General features: G+C 37.9%; 2 protein-coding genes across 2 annotated transcripts in view; one reads left to right on the top strand and one right to left on the bottom strand.

Annotated features, from left to right (window-relative positions):
- Positions 1 to 20,896, bottom strand: part of LOC134854228 (hypoxanthine-guanine phosphoribosyltransferase-like) — a 449,675-nt gene that overhangs the window by 208,611 nt on the left and 220,168 nt on the right. The gene's annotated exons all lie outside the window — the stretch shown is intronic.
- Positions 1,232 to 4,967, top strand: LOC134854823 (uncharacterized). The gene is made up of 2 exons (XM_063871182.1): positions 1,232 to 4,260; positions 4,625 to 4,967. Exons 1-2 carry the CDS (start codon positions 1,232 to 1,234, stop codon positions 4,965 to 4,967), a joined length of 3,372 nt encoding a protein of 1,123 aa, XP_063727252.1.

Consider the following 20,896-nt stretch of genomic DNA (forward strand, 5'->3'; position numbering starts at 1 on the left):
TTACCCGCAAGGGGGTTCTTTTGATAATAATTGATTATAAAGGTTTTTCAATGTATCTGCATAAAAACTTAAAAAGTTCTATTTTAAAACAAACAAAGTAGAATTCAATTCAAAGTAACATTATAGATAATGATGGATTATAATGGATTATAACGGATTATAACCTTTTTCAAGCAGAAATCTGATATTTTTGAAACAGTTTTTTCTTTTAATTCCAAAACTTGATTGTTGCAATCGCTAAAGTAAAATTTACGTTTATCTGGTAAAATATGTTATTGCTTTTTTACTTAACTTCTTGACAAATTTTTCCATCTTTGTTTTCGTAAGTGTCTTACACCACCCTTAGTCCAACATAACCCACATCCCCCTCATATACCCCATATTTAGTCACAGCATTCTTACTGCCTTCTTTTACCACCCCTTCCAACACTAATCCGTAATTTAATTGTTCGGTTTGGGAAGGGATGGTAAAAGTATTCTTTAAGCAGTTTTTATCGCCGAGAATCATTTTGACTTTTTGACGATCATTTACCCCTTACCCCCTCTGTTTGCGTGAAAGTGATAACTAATGGGTGGGAGTGGGGGCTAGGGGAAACTGCGGTTGGTGCTGATGCGAGGTTGAGGCGCGGGGGGAGGTTGGGATGTAATTCAGGGGTGGGTGGTACTGAGGTTTAGCGGAGTGGGGGAGCCAGTGTGTGCAGGGAAGTGGGGTGTCTGTGTTGGTGAGAGTAGTGCGGGGAGGGTGTCTTTGTGGCCTAACTTTTCACCGCCGAGAAACCTTTAGAAACTGTTGAGATAAGTTAGGATGATCATCGTTTTTGCCAAAATGCACACCTGGGAGTGGGCTTAGAAATTAGACCCTGATTAAGTCCGAAAAAAAATGCAAAAAATTGTACAGACAATAATTCATTGAATGATTTCCACATGATTAAATCGATTTAAATTGTTTATAAAAATGGATTACTATGTGTTCAGACGTGGCTAACTTCAATGTATGCTAAAGAGTTTTATTATAAATTGCTTTTATGTACATGTAATATGTTTCACGTTTTCTTGCATCTTAATTCCCGCCACTTTTCACGTGATTCTTTCCTGCTAAAATCAATCATAATTCTTTCTACATTATCCAATTCAAGACGTATTCTAAACTCTCGGTTTTGAATATAAATCATAAGTTCAACACAGAACATTTGGTGACCCCGACGTGATATCATTCACATAATCCTTCAAGATGTCAACTCCCAGCACGGAAGACAATCAAGCTACCCTAGCAAGGGAAAAAAGTACTCGTGGAGCACATCGTGGTGTTGTCACTAAGTACATCAACGACGCCAATGCAATCATGGCAAATCCTACTGACCAAGTATCGAAGCAAGATTTTGAGGCACTCAAAGTTGTTCTGATGCACTTGGACAGGAAGCTCATCACACTCAATTCCATCAACAAGACGATTGAAGCTATCACTCCAGATTCTTCACTAGTAAATGAAATAGAAGAAACTGAAGAGAAAACAGCAAACTGGCAAACAGCAATCTATCAAATATCAAGTTTCATCGGTGAAGTTGAAAAGCATATAGTACCAGCTCCACTTTCGCAACCTCAGCCATCGCAGAGCGTTCAATCTAAGCAGGTACAACTACCTAAACTCGAATTGCCTACATTTTCTGGTAAATATGTGGAATGGTCTTCGTTCTACGATCTCTTTACAGCGTCTATTGACAATAATTCTCTCAAGGATGCGCAGAAACTAAACTACCTCAAAGCAGCCCTCAAAGATGAACCTGCCAGCATCATAGCTTCTTTGTCAATCACCGACGCAAACTACGCCATTGCTAAACAACAGCTCATAAAACGATACGACAACAGACGCTCAGTAATCAATGCTCATATTCAGGAGTTTCTTTCATTTTCGGCATTGAAAAGCGAAAATGTCAGTGCCCTGAGGAAACTACAGTCGAAGATTGTGGAGCACCTGTCAGCCCTTCAATCTCATAAAGTGGATACTAGTGCGTACATCTACGTATATCTCATTCTAGAGAAATTAGACCCGGTAACAAGAAGACAATGGGAGCTTCAGAATCCTGGTCCACAACTACATGATTTGGATGATGTACTCCAGTTCATTGATCAACGAGCACGATCCTTAGAAGCTTCACCTCATGCTTCTATACAGCCTAGCAGCCAAGCAAAGCAATCACAGTCCAATCAGAACAAAAACAACCATTCCAATGTCTACCATTCAACTACAGACAATTGTCTTTGCTGTAAATCCAAGAATCATAAGCTATTCTACTGTAATTCATTCCGAGAAAAGACGATAGATGAGCGTTTTCAAGTTGTCAAGACGAACAAACTATGTGGTAACTGTCTACGTTCTGGTCATTTTGCGAATCAATGCAACTCAACAAGCACATGCAAGACATGTCAAGGCAAGCACGACACGCTGCTACACAGGTCCGCCCAAGCGATCAATCATATTGGCACCAGGAGACCCGAGGAGACGGATACCATCCTACCCACTGCGCAGGTTGCATTCAAGGATCGTCATGGTAATGTACAATATTTTCGCGCATTACTAGATCAAGGTTCAACTGCTTCGGTCATGACACGCCATTGTGCCCAGCAGCTAGGATTGCGTTGTCAGAAAGTAACTACTAATCTTCAATCCGTGGGGGAGACAGTCTCCGCACAATCAAATTCAGTTGTTACTGCTGAAATGCTTCCCAGATTCTCCAAATCTTTGACAGGAGTATTCATTGTCCTGCCTAGTGTGACCTGCAACCTCCCACTGGCTAACGTGAACATCGACGGGTGGAAGCATATCAACAATCTTGATATGGCTGACAGCAGTTTTCACAAGACTGGCAGAATTGATGTTCTTCTTGGAGTGGACGTCTACTCAGCACTTCTCAAACCTGGATTGATCAAGTTGAGCGATACAATTTGTCTTCAAGAAACAGACTTGGGCTGGATTGTATCTGGTGCAACCTCTTCAAATTCATCGCAATCGAAGCATGTCTCTATGACGACCCACAATACGGAAGAAATCGTGAATCACTTACTTATGCAAGAAGATACGGATCAAATTCTCAAGAAGTTTTGGGAATTGGAAGAAGTCCCTAAGAGTTCTCGTCTAACTCAAGAAGAAAGGGAATGTGAAGATTACTTCACTAAAACAACAATGCGGGATGATGAAGGGAGGTACGTTGTCAAACTTCCAGTAAAGGACGGCGCCCCTTCTCTCGCTGAAAGCTACCAACAAGCTGAACGACGCTTTTTATTACTTGAACAACGTCTCTTAAAAGACAAGCAACTGAAGGATAAGTACGAAGCATTTGTAAACGAATTCATTGATCTAGGACATCTAGAACTCGTTCCCGCAGCAGAAATCAATAAACATTGCGCAGACGTGTTTTACCTTCCGCATCACTGTGTGACTAAGGACTCTAGTACGACAACTAAGCTTCGTGTTGTCTTTGATGCTTCAGCCAAAACGAGTGGTGGAGGTCCATCTCTTAATGACACACTCATGACTGGTCCCGTGATCCAAGATAGTTTGTTCAATATACTCAGTCGCTTCCGAGTTCATCAAATTGCCTTATCTGCTGATGTGGCCAAAATGTATAGACAAATCTGTTTAGCACGACCAGACAAGGACTTTCATCGAATACTCTGGCGAAACGATCCAAAGAAACCCATTAAGACCTATAGGATGACTCGCGTGACCTATGGGATACGTTCATCTGCATACTATTCAACTAGATCCCTCACGGAAACAGCTTTAGATGTTGACGACGAAATCACCGCTCAAGTCATAAGAAACTATTTTTATGTCGACGATGCTCTTACAGGTGCAGACACTGTGGAAGAGGCTGTCGTATTACAAGATAATCTTATATCAACACTCAAGAAATGTGGTTTCGATCTTCGAAAGTGGTCAAGCAATTGCCCACAAGTAATCACAAGATTACCGACTTCATTGCAAGAGGCACCCGAAGCCTACACAATCTGTGACAAACAGTACTCAATCAAGACCCTTGGTGTGAAGTGGCACCCAATCACTGATCAATTTTCGTTCACTGTAACAAGAATGCCTGAAATATCAAAGTTGACAAAGAGGAAACTGCTGTCTGATGTTTCCACATTCTACGATCCCATGGGGTGGCTTTCTCCTACAATCTTACAGTTCAAGATTCTCTTGAAAGAATGCTGGCTGGCTGGATCTGATTGGGATGAACGACTTCCGGAATCTATTGAGATGTCATGGAGAAATTCTAGAGGAGAACTTTCTTTGCTTCAAAATTTAACAATCAACCGACCTTTAACACATCAATCGCCTATTGTTGAAATGCAACTTCGTGTGTTTTGTGATGCCTCAGAGCGCGCATTTGCTGCAGCAGTTTACTCCCGTTGTACGGATGCCACTGGAAATGTTGTTGTAAACCTCCTCTCCGCTAAGACAAAGCTCTCTCCCATTAAGCAAATAAGTATACCAAGATTGGAACTTAGCGCTGCTGCCTTAGGCTGCAAATTATTGAAAGCATGCCTGGATGCATTCTCTTCTCAGAAGAAGCCAATGCTCAAACCCATCGGATGGACTGATTCGACTGTAGTTCTGTCGTAGATCAACGACCACCCAGCAAAATGGTCATATTTTGGTGGCAATCGAACCACAGCAATACAAGAAATTATTCCACCTGCCTCTTGGAAGCATGTTCCCTCAGCCAAAAATCCAGCGGATTGCGCCTCCAGAGGATTGGCCCCTAGTCTTCTCCTTTCTCATAAACTTTGGTGGAATGGCCCTTCCTGGCTCGCCGAAAATCCAATCACATGGCCCCAACAACCGTCAATCATCAGTAACGAGGATTCAGAGAGACGCAAGCGAACGATTCTTCATGCGTATAAGGTACCTCTATGTCAACCATTCGAGACCAGGTTCTCTGTTATGTGTAGACTTGTACGAGTGACTGCATGGCTACTCCGAGCTTCAAAGTTGTTAAGGAAAATTACAACTCCTAAAGGCAATCTTATGGCAGATGAACTCGTCACGGCACTACACGCACTTCTAGCAAGCCATCAAAAGGACTTTTTCAATGATGAGATCTCGCAACTATCTGAAGAGACATCCTACAGAGGAGCACTCCTGTCGCTGACGCCCTTTTTTGAAAAAGATAGCGGTCTTTTACGAGTGGGGGGAAGGTTAGCGCAAAGTGATCACAGCAACGATTTGAAGTTTCCAATACTAATAGACGGCAAATCACATCTAGCAACTCTGTTAATCCGTCAAGCACATACCGAAACCATGCATGGAGGCCCACAAGCAACGCTGTCACATTTACGTCAAAGGTACTGGATAACCGGTGGCAAAAAGGCATCTTCTGACTTCGGCTTCTTGGATTCAATACCGGATGAGCTACACCTGTTGGAGCTGTGTACTGCACTTGTCTTTTCTGCATTACCTCAGTAGAATCACTGGTTTTCATGGACCATGTTAGCAGCACACTATACTCATACGTCAAAACCATGTGGCCAGTACAATACGGTAGATATATAGCTTCCCCTGCAAATGAAAATATTTCAAGTATTGTCTTAACATTTATTCAGTAATATCATTACCTGGTTTTTGCACGTGAACAAACAGGTCTTTACGATCCATTCTCAAGGACTCGGTTAGCCAACTGGACGGCTACCATCGACTTTCTGGTTTTCGTAGCAAAAAATTGGTTAACTCTTCTAATCGTTGTGAAAAACCAAAGTTTCTCTCCACGCTGAAGTTGCGACCATGCAGTCAAGGGCGGATCTCCATCGACATGCCAGGGTGTAAATGATATGCCTCTAAAAATCAATAAAAACGGACCGTACACTTCTTCATCTTCCCTTCAATGATTTTCCCATACTGAAATTTCACCATTTTGACTGTTCTTTGGCACAACGGGCTGATAAACATCATTTCCAAAACCACAATCCAAGCCTGGTTTGCCTACGTTAAACTTTTTTTGCAAGTCGTCAAATCTTTCACTCTTGGAAGCTGTGTTAACAGCATCATTTTGGAATCTGATTACCTCATTCTTTATAACCCCGGGCTGTTTGGGATTCTTCAATAACTCAAAGACAGATTTGACAGGCAGAAATTCGTATCTTCCTTTCACGGCCATCTCCATTAAATCATCAGCTGCTTTACACTCTTTCACAAAATCGGCAATACTCATCGTCTCATCAGTGGGTACATCATATGTCGCAAACATATCTGAAAGAAAAACCATTTGTCAGAAAACTGTCTCTTTAAAGCTCTCATTATTAGTTATGTGACTATTATCTTTTGAGAGGATCTCTCAAGGTGGGCTGGATGTTCAGACGTGGCTAACTTCAATGTATGCTAAGGAGTTTTATTATAAATTGCTTTTACATACATGTAATATGTTTCACGTTTTCTTGCATCTTAATTCCCGCCACTTTTCACGTGATTCTTTCCTGCTAAAAACAATCATAATTCTTTCTACATTATCCAATTCAAGACGTATTCTAAACTCTCGGTTTTGAATATAAATCATAAGTTCAACACAGAACACTACGGATCATTATAGATTGCGTGATCCCAAAATGTAAAATAATCGATTTTAATGTCATCAGGGGCGGATCTAGGATTTTCTCGAGGGGGGGGGGGGGGGGACGGATTTTTAAAAAATTGTCGAAAATTTTGACGACCTTTTCTTTAGGTGGACCAAATCGATTTTCCGAGCTGTACTAAAGCACTAAAAAGACATTGTTTTGGCTAAATTTTCTGCGCTGCCGTTAAATTTTTGAAAAAACAGGTAAAAAAAGTCGTTTTTGGGCATTTTTTGGAAAACTTTGACAAAACACTCGCGTTTTTTTTTTGGCGCGCGCTTCCCCCGCAAAGTTAGTATATATTGGCGCCAAAGGCTCCTTTAGAAAAAATTTAGGGTCCTTCGGCCAACAATGGATTTCTTAAAAAGTACGAAAGGGGGGACCCTTTGGGTCGGCAGGGGGTCGAATCCTTGAAGAAAGGCGTTAGTGGTACTAAGAACCCTCCCCCCCCTAAATCCGCCCCTGAATGTCATCATTTTTTTAACAGTGAAAATTGGCTTTGATCGATTTTCATCCATGTAACCTCTTTGCGTTGCGGATATAAAACAAATTCACAAGCAAGTTTTTTAGTTGAGCTGTTCTTATGGTGTAAATGCAGGGTGATCCGGAGAAAATGTTTCAAGAGAAATAGAGTCCAAGAATGTGAAAATTGATTGACCGAAACCATAAAAAACAGACTATGTCATATCCTGCGTAAATTGTCGTAAATAATGTCAATTTTTTGTTTAGATGCAAAGCTGAAAATTAATTGATGAAAATACATTTTGATTCAGTCAACATTAAAAAAGCAAAATTTTTTGTATCAGGATGAGGTACTGTTTGTTTTTAATGCCTTTTAAACTCGATGAAAATTTTTTGGACAATTTTTTTTAACAAAAAGTTGACAATTGAAAACATTTAATTTTTTTCTTCAATTTTTCTCTTCTCATATTTTGAGTCCGATAACGTTTTATCAGGCATTTTATTTGACTCAATTCAGTTAAGATTGTTTCATTTCGCCGCATAATTTAACTGAAATATAGCCCTTCAATTATTTTTAATATGCCAAATTGGCAATTTTCAAACCCCGTAATTTGAAGCCCCGATCGCAGGTGAAATATCTTTTTGAATACATGATTGCAGGTCAATTGTTATTTCAATTTGAGCTCTAGAAATCAAAAAATTTCTGATAATTCAAATTTCTTGGCACTTTTTCTTTTTACCCCACCTCACAAGAGCCTGATTTTTTGGTGTAACGAGAGGTTTTGAAAGGTTAATTATGATTACTAATTATTTTTTTTCGAGGCCTAATTAGTGTGTTTTTACTTGTAAAGTTTTGCAGGTAGGGGAAAAAAAATTGCCAAAATCTTTCTCGAAACTGAAACCGAATTTATAAGCCCCAATCCCTAATGAAACATCTTTATATTCTTGAGCTCGAGATATCAAAAAATTTCTGATGATATTGAAAAATATAGCTGATATGCTGTGAGCAGTGGTTAAATGGTTACGTCTCCGCCTCTCAATCGAAAGGTCGGATGTTCGAGGCCCACCATGGTCCGTGCTCGTTGCTTGAGGGTGAGGCAACATTACCCAGCCCAGAAACATAACCAAAAAAGTTGCATGTAGTTTTTAAGCAGGGGCAGAACAGCGGTTCGCCGTGATGAGCTGTACAGCTCGTATGTTGGTCCTATCCCTCGTGGATAAATTATCTTAAAAAAATAGCAAGCTAAAATGTCGAAATTTGTCTGGAAAAAACAAACTCGACCACTAACATCCCGTTACTTACGGATCTTTGGCAGTTCTTTTCTAATAGATGGCTAGAATTAAACTTGCCATTTTAATCATTTAATTTATTTCAAATCATTTTAACTTCAAATCATTTAAATCAATTTCATTTGATCTAGGAGCCTCTAAAAATAGTTCACTAAATTTTTCTGAAGCACTGAAAATGAGATTATTGGTATATCAGAAAGCACACCAGATTTTGAGAGTGCTTCAATATTGAGCTATCAAATTAAATACTTAACAAATATATCAGTTTAAAAGCATTGTGAAATCGTTAAATCATGTTTAGCAGCAAAATATATATAAGAACTGCCAGTCTGGGCTCAGAAGTTTTTTACGATCAAGGCGAGCTCCCTCTTTGCAAGTAAATTATAAATGGTAAAATCTTTCGCATTGTGCGTTAAAAAAGTACTTCCAGTATAACAAGACTGCTTGTATCGTATCAGCGCGATGTCATGATTGTTGCGACTGCCCATTCAAATGTAATCAACTGTTTAACACCTAATTCTGAAAGTTATCCAACCACAGGCAATATCAAGGAATAAGTGATATATTTTGCGTCCTTCGTGCAATTTTTGGATCAAGTTGGATCGACTTTTAAGCCCTGTGAACTCTCCTCGCCGCCTACACAATGCGTGAAACGAGATATTTAAAATGTTCGTGGGTTATTTATGCCAAACATGTCAAAATAGAGAAATCAAAGGTAGAATTTTTCAATTTGAGCTGATGGCACTGTTACTTTTTAGATCGTTTCAAAAGTTCCACCAGAATAAAAACTCATCTAGCCTAAAAAGCACCTGAAGTAGAAAACTTTAGATGTTTGTTGAAAGTCGGAGCAACTATTAGTTTTGCAGAACTTATTACACAAGCTGCCCTTTATTATGACTAAAAAATATCTTTTTTCACGTTTTTTGAAAAATTTATGGAGACAAGTTTGAAACAAAATAAGAAACCTTAAAATATAGTCGAAAGTTTCAAAAACTCGCTTGGATGAAAAGGACGGAACATTTGTGCTCTGGGTTTTTTTCTTCATACAAATTTCGATTTTTCAACTGAATTCATTTTTGATGGAAATTTTTATCATCATTTGTCCTGAGCTCAATTTTTAAAATTTATTCCACCTGTGATTATTTTCGTAAAGTTAAGGGGGTTTAAAGACTGACGGTTTGGGACAATTAAACGCGCAATATTTTTCGTGCTTTTAACGTGTGAGACTTAATCTGTCTTAGAAATCGTTCCAAAAAGTATTAGAGCATATTTGGTCTATTAAAAACTTTATATTATTTTATATAAGCAAAATATATCACTTTGTACTTCATACAGCGTGTGGGGGATGATTTTCAAAAAAAAAAAAGAATATTTTTCCATTTTTCCTTATTTTTGAAAATTGAATCAACCGTTGTAATTTAAACTACTCCATAGAAATTAAAGCTCAGTCGTAACACTCGGGTTCTATTATATTATGAAATTTGAAAGCTTAAAGAAACGCGAAATATGCTACAGAATATAAAATAACCCTCTTGTAAAATTAAGAAAAAGTCGGTTATAGATTTTCAGAGTTGATATGTCCCATGAAATTGGATCTGACAGGTTCTGTTACTGGCAGTGGTTTTCATAACTAGCTCCTTTTTTGCTGCCAAAGAATAGTTTCTTTCTACTTTCTTCGGCAAGTAGAACTGCAATACACATTTGCAATTCATTCTCGATTGCGATATCCAAAACATTTTTTAAGATCGAGTCGTCTTTGTCGTAGCGAGAATTTTCAAAATCAATTCCAACAGCCTGTGGCAAGTCCGAGTAGTCTGTTTCGTTGCAAGAATCGTCCGAATCATCGTCTGTAGCCTCTGTCACACTACTGTTTGAAAGGGAATCAAGAGAACTGAGGGAAATGAGAGAACCGTTCAAATCATCATCAACAGTTTGTGTCATAACACTGTCTGGAATTCCTCCACAATTCAGCAATAGCACCAGACAATTAGCCAACTCTTTGTCTTGTGTTTCTTAATTCGATGCAATTTCAGCTAGCAGTTCAATTTTTCAAATCATTTTTTTTTCTACGAGGACCGTGTACTTCTATGGTACTACTATAACAGCGGGTCCCTAGAACCAGGAAAATACGTCTACTAGGGTCAAGTTTGACACTAATTATTCGGCGAAAACGACCGCTAATGAAACTCTAGACGGCCGTGACTTGGAAAAAACAAGTTTTAAAAAATGCACAATAGTTAAATCTGAACACATTGAGTAGATAGGGGACTGGAATTTGTACTCTGAAAACTAAAAAAAGATAAATAGAACTCGCTTCCGCCCAATAGTTAAAAGTTTCTTTTATTTTTTTTCGTAATCCAAATTTCCGCTGAGAAGACATTATTGATAAATCGGTTGCTTGATCCCTTACGCGCTTTCTGATGAGCAAAAATATCAAAATAGTTCAAAAGCGGTTGATACCAATTCTGGTTTGTGGAATCGAGTATATTTTTCTAGACTCTTGTCCACGAGTAGCATCATTTTGTTGATGTCAAAAAGTTTGAAACATCCAATTAGTTTAATTTTAGAAAGCTGTAAACGAACTTTTCAAAAGCAATTTTAGAGGGATTCGTTGGCGGATGGTTTTTTCGGTCGCGCCGGCCGGGGATATTTTTTCGTGGGTTATGCCGTTGCGGACGTATCTATTTGGTCTGCAAATTCTGCAAGTACCGATTTTTTGTCAACACGGTCTAAAAAAACGCAACTGATTGCGAGTCTGGAAAAAGCAAAATTCGGTCGCGGAGTCAGATCATAAGACCACAATCTCGACCCCGGTAGAGTTCACAAATTGTCGTTTAACAGTGTTGTGAGTTGTTCATTTTGTTTGATTTAGTGAACTTTGCTATTGATCAGATACCTGCCAACTATGTTACGTATCAAACATTGGTCGATCATTTCATTGTTCGTTACTGTTTTAGAACAGACATTTTAATTGACTCATTATCTTTCTTCTACTTTTCAATTCCTAGTTAGTGTACATAACTTGTACATGTTCAGGGTTAGCATTAGAATAGTTTGTTATGGCACAGTCAAACGAATCGAAACTGCGGAGAATTACTGCATTGTGGTCGAAACACACCATGGAGCCACCACATTCCTGGACTTACTGGAGCGACCAATTTCAATTGGCCATTATAGCGAAGGATAATCTGGACATCGACATTTTGAGTGGACCAGAGGTACCAGAAAACCGGATTCCAATTCTCAAACAGCCCACAGGAATTGAGTCAGAGAACAGATACGGAACAAGCCAATCTGGAGGCAAGAAAAAAGAGTGCAATGAAATCCTGCGAAGCCGCCGAGGAGAAGAAAATAAACGACAAAAGAAAAAAATTCAGAGGGTTGAGAAGAGCAGAAGACGACAAGAAGTTGAGATCTTTCTTATTTTTAGATCTTCGAAATGAAGGGAAAAGGGTATTCTCTCAGAAAACCATAGAGTGAAAATTTTATCTAATCCTTTCAAAGAAATTTTGGGCCTCCTGGACCTAGCCTTTAATAAACCTCCAAACGTTACAATTGAGAGGTAAAAACTTTTAAACCGGAAACAAAGAGACAGAGAATCCGGTGAACAGTGGAGCATTGACCGACCTAGCTAGCACGTGTAACAAAAGGGAGTCAGACGAAGCAGAGTGGATCAGGTATGTATTTATCTGTAATATGAGAAATAGTGAGACCAGACGGAAATTACTAACCACAACCATCACTCCCTTGGAAGCCTTAAGCCAGGCCCTAATAAACGAAAAAGGATACTTCAACCATCAAAAGCTAACGAACATGGCGAAAGCGACCAACGGGCAAAGCTTCAAGTCATTTAATGTAAATAACCATGTAAAAAAGGAACCAAGTCTCAACATCGAAAGAAGCAAAACGTGTATGAAATGTGGAAACCTCCCACAAAATGATACCTAAATGTCTGTTCAGCCAGAGATATCTTTTATAAAAATTGTAGTTATTTAAATTGAAGATCGAAAGATCAAGTGTTAATAATGTAAAGGACTCTGTCAGTACTGAAAATTGTCAACACCTCCCGTCGGAAGATTTTTGGAGCCAAAAAACCAAGAAAATTGCGGAGTAACTAACGCCTGGAACCAAAACGGTAAAAGCGACGACGATGACTATTCAGTGTTGAGCGTTAGCAAGATTTACGACCAAAATGGGTTGGAAACGAAGAAATAGTTAAATATAGGACTCGGTTGCGAAATGATCGTAATTATGAACATAACTGTAGGTCCAGCTAGCCTAGTGAGCTTTTTAAAACAGAACGTGTTGCATTAGTTGAAACTACGATACCCTAACTTGAAGATACACCCTGCAGATAATGGTACAGAACAATTTTACTGCGGTTTTACAGACAGTACATATTAAATCTTGGTAAAAATCGTTGTCCGAACTCAATCCAACGGGGATGTGAGGAGACTCCTTTTCTATTACGGAAGGACACGAGAAAAAACTGGGCAATGACAACCTTCCAAAACTGAGAATAGAAGTAAACGAAAAAAATGTGTCCTATGCCGATCTGAACAGTCAGTGATCCATCGGGCAAGAGTAAGTCAAATACTTTGGAATTCTTGACAAATGAACTTATTGCAATTTTTTTTATATCTGTTTAGTAGATTTGACAGGATAGCAAACGATCGTAAAATTGCAAATTTCCATTCTCCTTTTAAACCGGTCCAAGCATTCATTTGTTATCGGGAGTAAACGACGAGTTAAAAGGACGAAAAAAGGGGGCATATTGAAGAAAAAAAATGAGAAATGCGAGATAGATTGCGTCATAAGCCCAATCGCGATGACAAGAAAGAGAACTGATCAAATAAACTCGCTTTAGTTTCAATACTACTGAATGACCAAATTTTTTAAAAAAAAGACTAGATGCCCAATATCCACAAATTGATCGATAATGTAGCTTTACAATTGCCAGAAAAGACCGACGGGCAGGTCTGGTTTAGTAACCTTGATCTTAAAAACGCATAAAGTCAACTCAAGTTATGTGAAAGGACAAGTAAGCATTGCAACTATAGTATAGTAGGAGGAGATGCTACTGGGACATACAGATTTACAACAAGATTTTACGTACTTGGCGATATGCCCAACGAGTTTCAGAGAGTCATGGACTCACTTTTAAAAGGAATCCCTTTCACAAATTGTTACATAGATGACAAACTAGTGGGTACTAAGGGAACCGTAGAAGAACACAAAGTAATCGTGCAAAGAATACTGGAAACCCTAGACAAAAACAACATGGCAGTGAAATGAAGCAAATGCGCCATGTTCCAGAAAGAGATGTAATTGCTTGGATTTTCATTCTCCGAAGCTGAAGTAAGACATTTGGTCGGAAAAGCTGATGAAATTAAAAAAACTCACAATCACAAAAAACACCTCTGAATTTAATTTTTTCTTCGGTTCGATCAATCAGTACAATAAATTCGTTCCGAGTCTTTCCCTTTTAAGTTTCCCATGACGACCTTTACTCAAAAAAGTCAGTGTACCAATGGGATAACATTCCATCTATTGCAATTGAAAAACTAACATCAGAAATAGTAAAAATTAACGAGGAAAGAAATTTCAACATCAAAGAAAAAACAAGATTAAAAACAGATGCTTCCAATAACGTCCTAGGGGCCACACTCGAATAGTTCCAAGGGGAGAGTGGAAAACTATTGCGTTTGTGAATTTTCACGTCAGATGAAAAAACTGCTCATCAACTTGCCTACCTATAGATAATTTCCAATTCAATTGTCAAAGCACTTCACTGACGGATAAAGCCCTGTTATATTTCGTTAAGCTTAACGAAAACTTCATCCCACAAAAATTAAAGACCGCGGTACATCATCCACCAAAGTATCTGAACCTTTAATAATTGTCCAGGAGGAACATAATAGAGCCTTAAAGTTTGAAGACGAGTTACTCAATAACAATCATGCGGCCTTAACAAAAAGGTATAAAGCGAATTTATCCTTGCCATCATCTCCACCCAATACCAGAAAATCATTGTTCCAAGAAGCAATTACAATTTAGGACCAAGGACGCTAACATTTCTGGGACCTAATTACGACACAGAAGATGGGACGCCCACTGGCAATTCATGGATCTTATTTGATAAAGTATGAGAAGAATCTGCAAACTAGAGACGAGCAGCTCTTTCTGGATTTTGCTGCCAGCAGCGGCCCGAGGGGCTTTCATCTCTATGTTGCAAAAATCTCACCGAGGCCAGTTTGGCATAAAATTTCTGGCCGATTATATCTGGTGGCCGCATATTTACAGAAAAATATACCACCATGGCAAATCTTGCAGTCAGTGCTTGAAAGCCGGTAAGAATCCTTAGGTTTTGTTGGGATCTGAATACGTGAGCCGGTCCTTTGGACGCTTTTTGGGGATCGATGAAATACTTTCTTCTTTGCATTAGCCGCTTTACCAAATTTCCATCTGCAAAAGTTGTTAATAATAATTCGTAAAATCCAGTTATCTCTTTCTAGGACGATTATTGCCTTCTTCACGGCTTTCCAAGAAAACTCAGAGTCGACTTTTTGTCATGCTTTTTATCACACAATTTTGAATTCTTTTGCGATAAGTTTATAATAGAAATTATTTATTGTACAGTAGGAGATCATAGATCAAATGGACTCGTTGAGTGACTTGTATAAACTGTAAAATCTAAAATTCTAGCTATGTCATACGAATTACCCAAGTTGACTTTAAATTCTTCAATCAAAAAATTAATATGGAACCTACGGATTACCAAACAACCGTCCATCGGATGTACTCCGTTCGAAAAAAACTTTTCAACCGCACTGCTAACACCAGCTGGAAAAACATGATTTCTGTTCATAATCGGTTAGATCAAGGAAAATCGATCACGTCGGACCATCGGGACAGGAACTGGGAGCTACATGATGGGGCAGAGGACAGATATGAACACGCAGACATGGATGTTTCATCAGATCCTGAAGCGAACATTCCCCTGACCAAGATCTCATCAGGAAACCGGACGACCCCGATCAGACGACCCAAGAAAACGACCCAAGAAGACAATCTGAGCAAACTCTCAGAAGAGGACGACCTTTGGGAACATGACGCCGATTCCTGGAATTACGCAGACACCGCCGGAATTTTTGTCATTCCGGAATTACCACAGGTTCAACTTCCTCCTCTTCTTCGCTAAATTTAAATTTTTGGGACAGCTTGATTGATGAGTACTTCGAGGATGTTTCGAACAACAACGCCCCAATTTCTCAAGAATTCACCACAGACAATAACGTTGGTTTGAGTGTTACAGGTGAAAAGAAGACCCCACTCCCAGAATCCGAATAACGTAACGGACCAACGTTTGCTGCCCATTCAAGCAGACTACCGGGACCATCAACATCTGGTTCAGCAAGAGAACCAATATTGCTAGATAGCACACTAGAGTAGACCCCCCTATGGTCACTCAGAAGAGACCATCTGCCAGACCCAGACCCAATGTGGGACCCCCACAGTTTTATGGGGAGAACAGATACGTGGATAACGTGGAGAATCTGATACGTTACCCATACTCGAAACCGACTCTGCGACACCTCCAGCCTTCTCCTGTTGGTCACCTTCGGACTTCCTCATCCCTCTCACTGATTCTCCTCAGAGACTTGCCGAAACAACCCTCACTTCTTCCTCTAATTGAAGCCCAACGGGGGCCGCTAATTCAGTCTCCTTGAAGCCAACTTCAAGGAAGTCTCCCAGTTGGAAATCCACGAGTCGTTCAAGTATTGACAAAGAGCAAGACTCCTTGAGTACAATCTCATCGACTATATATCAACACGGGCGACACTCTTAAGACGATTTCGATGCCACATACAAAACTCCACGAGCTTAATTAAACTCTATCTGTTGACCTTTATGAACATTTAAAGATTTTTTTACCTAATTACGTTGCCCTATCGTTTTATTTATGTGTATATTTAGGTGTGCATTTAGTAGCATAGATTTGTTTTAGTTTTTTTGTATCATTCGTGTAGATTAAGTAAATTCTGTAAAGTTCACCCATTTGTACATACTTGCACATACCAACCTCAATTGTAGATACTTAAATTTCGTTCTGTGCACTTCATTTTGTTTTGTGCAGTTTGTAAATTTTGTTCCTTTTACTTTGAAGGAGAAATGGGTGAACATAGAGTTTGGTTTTAGGTAATTGTAAAACTTTATTTTTTTTTCGTTGGGGAATGTTGTGAAGTGTTCATTTTGTTGGATCTATTGACTTTTGGTATTGATTAGATACCTGCCAAATATGTTACGTTTCGACCATTGGTCGATCATTTCACTGTTCGTTACTGTTTTAGAACAGACATTTAATTGACCCATTACCTTTGTTATTCTATTACAATCCTAGTTAGTGTATATAACTTGTACATGTTCAGGGTTATCATCAGAATAGTTTGTTAAATAGGAAATTGACTATTAACGAATATGCCTCACTAAATGTTCAGCTTCTTCAGCTAAGGTTTCAAAAAATCCGCAAATTTGATTATTGAGTATCGATAAGTTAACCTAACCTAATCGACGGTTTCGAAATCAGAAAATAGGTTAAAACAAGCCATTTGTTTCATCTTAAAATCAGTTTTTTTTTCTACGGATCTGTATATCGTACGAATACCAATTCTTCAACGGTCTAAAGCAGAGGCAAGTCAACGAGAATTTCCCCTGTGTGATGCTACCATGTGACGCTAATGTTCACAGTGCCTAAAAAATAGAAACTCTGCTCACGTAGTATTTAGACAAAATAAAGAAAGACACATTTGATCTTCTGACAGAAACTTGTTTAACCAATGTTTCACGCAAAAAGATGTGATAGCTGACGGCATGAGGAACCGGCAAAAAAACAGAGAGTCTTATTGCAAGTTTGTTTTGCTTTCGCAATTTATAAGCCTCCAAGTTTGTTGTATTTGCGTTTGAATAGAAAAAATTTTTAAAAAAATTGTGATAGAATAAGAAAAACTGCATGCAAACGTTTCGTAAAATTCAAATGAAAAGGAAAAACAGCGCAAGCATAAGCAAATAGCAAAACATTGATAAAAGAAATCTCACGGCACCGGTTTCAGATTTTGGCCTAGTCATGAAGTGACAGTATACCAGGGATGACTAAAAACTCTAGTGATGCATTTCTCATGTATGTGCCTTACGTTTCACATTTAAAAATTTGCCATAAAACTATATAAAAATTAGTATGAAGCCTTCTCATGGAATATGGAATTGTATGACTAGTATTCTGCCATATATGGGTATTGGATTTTCACAGGCTCCATATGTGGAATTGTATGACTAGCATTTTCGGTTTATGGCGGTTAACCCGGGTATGATGAAGATGAACTCATCTAAAGTTGCATCGAGTTACTTTCTCTTCTCTTAAATAGTGGGGACCAACACGCAGCAAACAAAAATGCAATCAAAGCTTTTCTTGAACTACAATTTCTGGCTCCTTTTGGTTTTAGTTATATGTAAAATCTTTTTTTTTCCAACCAAGAGATTTTTAAATTACAAAAAATTATTTTTCGAGATCTACAAATTTTGTTACACGTCGCAAATTTCTCATAATACCGTATCCTAGCGAAAAACGTTCCATGCTTCATGCGAGGATCCTGTATTTTCCAGAAAAAGGAGGGGGGTATTTTAAAATGAAATTACAAAAGATTTTTTAAGCCTTTTTGTATGAATTTATTGCACTGATTTAAAAAAAAAAAATTAAACCCATTTTTTTCCAAAATTTATTGCGCCTCAGTCAAAATTATAAAAAAGAGGGCAAGTTTTTGGCCAAAAGTCGAATTCTTTGTCGATTCTTTGTCATTCTGAAAAAATGCTGAAGAAAATCAAAGCTGAACCCTCCCCCCATATCAAGCCCCCATATCTAGTAATCATGCCCGGCGCTACCCCCTTAAATCGGTTATTGTTATGATTAAAAGGAGATTTTGCATTTGATTGCGCTTTTGTGTCAAGCAAAGACCCCGTAAGAAGTCTGGTAAGAACTGTGTGGGTTCTGATGACGAGACCCAATTCAGTTTTTAGTAAGCCATCGTATCGCTTAAGAATTTCAATAGCCCACGAGATACGATCCATTGAAGCTGGCTCCACCGAGCAAGCGAGCTGGAGAAAACTTCGGTTTTTTCCCGATAGCGCCCATCTTTTGTATGCATTAGATTTCAAATCTTGAGATAAATTCGACTGATAGCCGGCGATTTGGGTAAAAAATAAATCGCATCGACTCACATCTGAGAACAAAAGCCGAAGCCACTCAAAATTCTCTGGTCGTGAATGGTAATTGTCGAATGCAAATTCGAATAGACTTCCACCATCAAACTTATGCAAGATGACCTCAGGAGGGTATTTGATTTGCAGCAGACATTTGATAGCTTCGGGGCTATCGTAAGCAACCGCTGCTTTTCCTTTTCCCCCTGTTTTCACTACAGCTTAAACCGTATGTTTGCTGCGGTTTATGTTTATGTTTTACTACTGCTACTCTTCCACTTTTTTTGGACAGTGCCCAGTTTGACAAAAAGTGAGTTTCATACATTTCCATAGAATAAAAAAAGTTGTATGAAAATCACATGATAAGCTTTTGTTGCATTCAATGGAACTGTCTGATAGACATTTTTTGTGGTATTTTTTGGTGATATATGTGTTATTCTGCATGTTTCGTTTTATATTTATTTTTCGCCCTCAACACAAAAACCAAAAGTTAACTTAAATGAGAAAATCAACAGGTTAAACGGCATTGAAATAGCAGATAAAACTACTTATTCCTTAATGTCAGGTCAGATGAATAATTGAATTTCAATCAAAATGAAAACATTTTTTTTTGTATATGGATATACGAAACCTGTTCTGAAAAATTCAGATGTTAAAAAATCGTTTTTTTTTGGACAAATTTAGGATATATGATAATATCCAAGACCCAAAAGTACAAACTCTGTCATCAAAGAGAACCTTCTAAGTGGCCCTGATGTTTACATATAAGAAACTGTGCATGGACTACGTTATATGCAAAAGTTTGAAAATTTGGCAAGCTAAAAATAAGTTTGGCAAAACGATTCCTTTTTGTTCATACAACTGGTTCATACAATCGACTAAATTAAGAGCTAAAAGAGTATTCTCAATTTTGGATTTTTTTTGGAAAAACTGCTGATCATACAATTTTCATAAATGGAAATTGTATGACAAGCATAATCTTGAACAAAAAAAAATTTGATGACAGTATGTTTGAACTGAATTAAAACCTCTGGTAACTTCGTTTGAACATACCTAAAAACTCTTTCAGAAAGATTTTTGAAGAAAAATTTAGGGGTGAAAACGTTTATCATACAATTTTCATAAAAGGGAATCGTATCATTATAATTTGTTTGACAAGCATTTATCTGTTTGGAGGTCAGCCCGGGTGTATAGAAGTTTTTTTACGGCAGAGAAAACTTTTTAAATAGTTTATATCTTGCAAAATTTTGGCAAGATTTGCTTTCCATTGCAAGTATCTACAGGATTTGCATTCCAAGCACACACGGGTATCTATAGTTTCCTTAAGGTTCAGTTTAATACTTATTTTATGATTTTCGATTTGTTGCTGATTGGTTTGTTATTGAAGTCTTCCGAAAAAGCGCCAAGAATATAAAACAAAACGAAAATACGCCAATGATATCAGCCTGCCGAAAGTTTTTGGCGCAAAAAATGTAAAAATCCAAAAATTAGGTCACTTGATTTATACTGCTGATTTAAATTATCCGGACAAAATGAACAAAACTTGAATTTTCAAACATGTGTTTCTCAAATTGGATTAAGTTTAGACAAAAAGTGAAAAGAGCAAAAGTTGCTATGAATTTCATCAGAAACTCTCAATCAAAATTTTACCTCAAAAATGGGTCATTTTGGTTTTTTTCAATTAATCAAGAATTACGCTGAAACTACTTTGTTGTTTATTGAGGAATATATATCACAAGAAGCCTCTCACACAGCCCAACAAAGTTCCACGAAAGGTTAAACTTCCAAAAATTTGAGTAAAATGTTTAAAATTTGTTTTCAAACAAAAATTTTGGGTTTTATATAGTAAAAATCACGTTTCTTGAATGTCAAGCAAAATTTTTTTCTCCTATACAGGTTTTTGGAGATTTAAATCTTCTTAAACTTTGTTGGGCTGTGTGAAAGTCTTCATTTAATACCTATTCCTTATCAAATAACAAAGTAGTTTCAGCGTAATTCTGGTTTGTCTGAAAAAAGTCAAAATCACCCATTTTTGGGGTAAATTTTTGCTGGAGAATTTTGGAGAAAAAATTGCACCATATTAAATCTGATGAAATTCTTAGCAATTTTTGTTCTCTTCATGTTTTTTTTAATCTTAACCCAATATGAGAAAAAGGTGTTTGATAATTCAAGTTTTATTCATTTTGTCCGGATAATTTAAATCAGCACTGTATAAATTGCATACATTTCGTAGCTGTTCTTTAATTGTTATGTAAGAGTTACGTATTTCCGATTGCTAATGTGGTTA

Source organism: Symsagittifera roscoffensis, chromosome 9 (genome assembly GCF_963678635.1).
Source record: "Symsagittifera roscoffensis chromosome 9, txSymRosc1.1, whole genome shotgun sequence".
Lineage (NCBI taxonomy): Eukaryota > Metazoa > Xenacoelomorpha > Acoela > Convolutidae > Symsagittifera > Symsagittifera roscoffensis.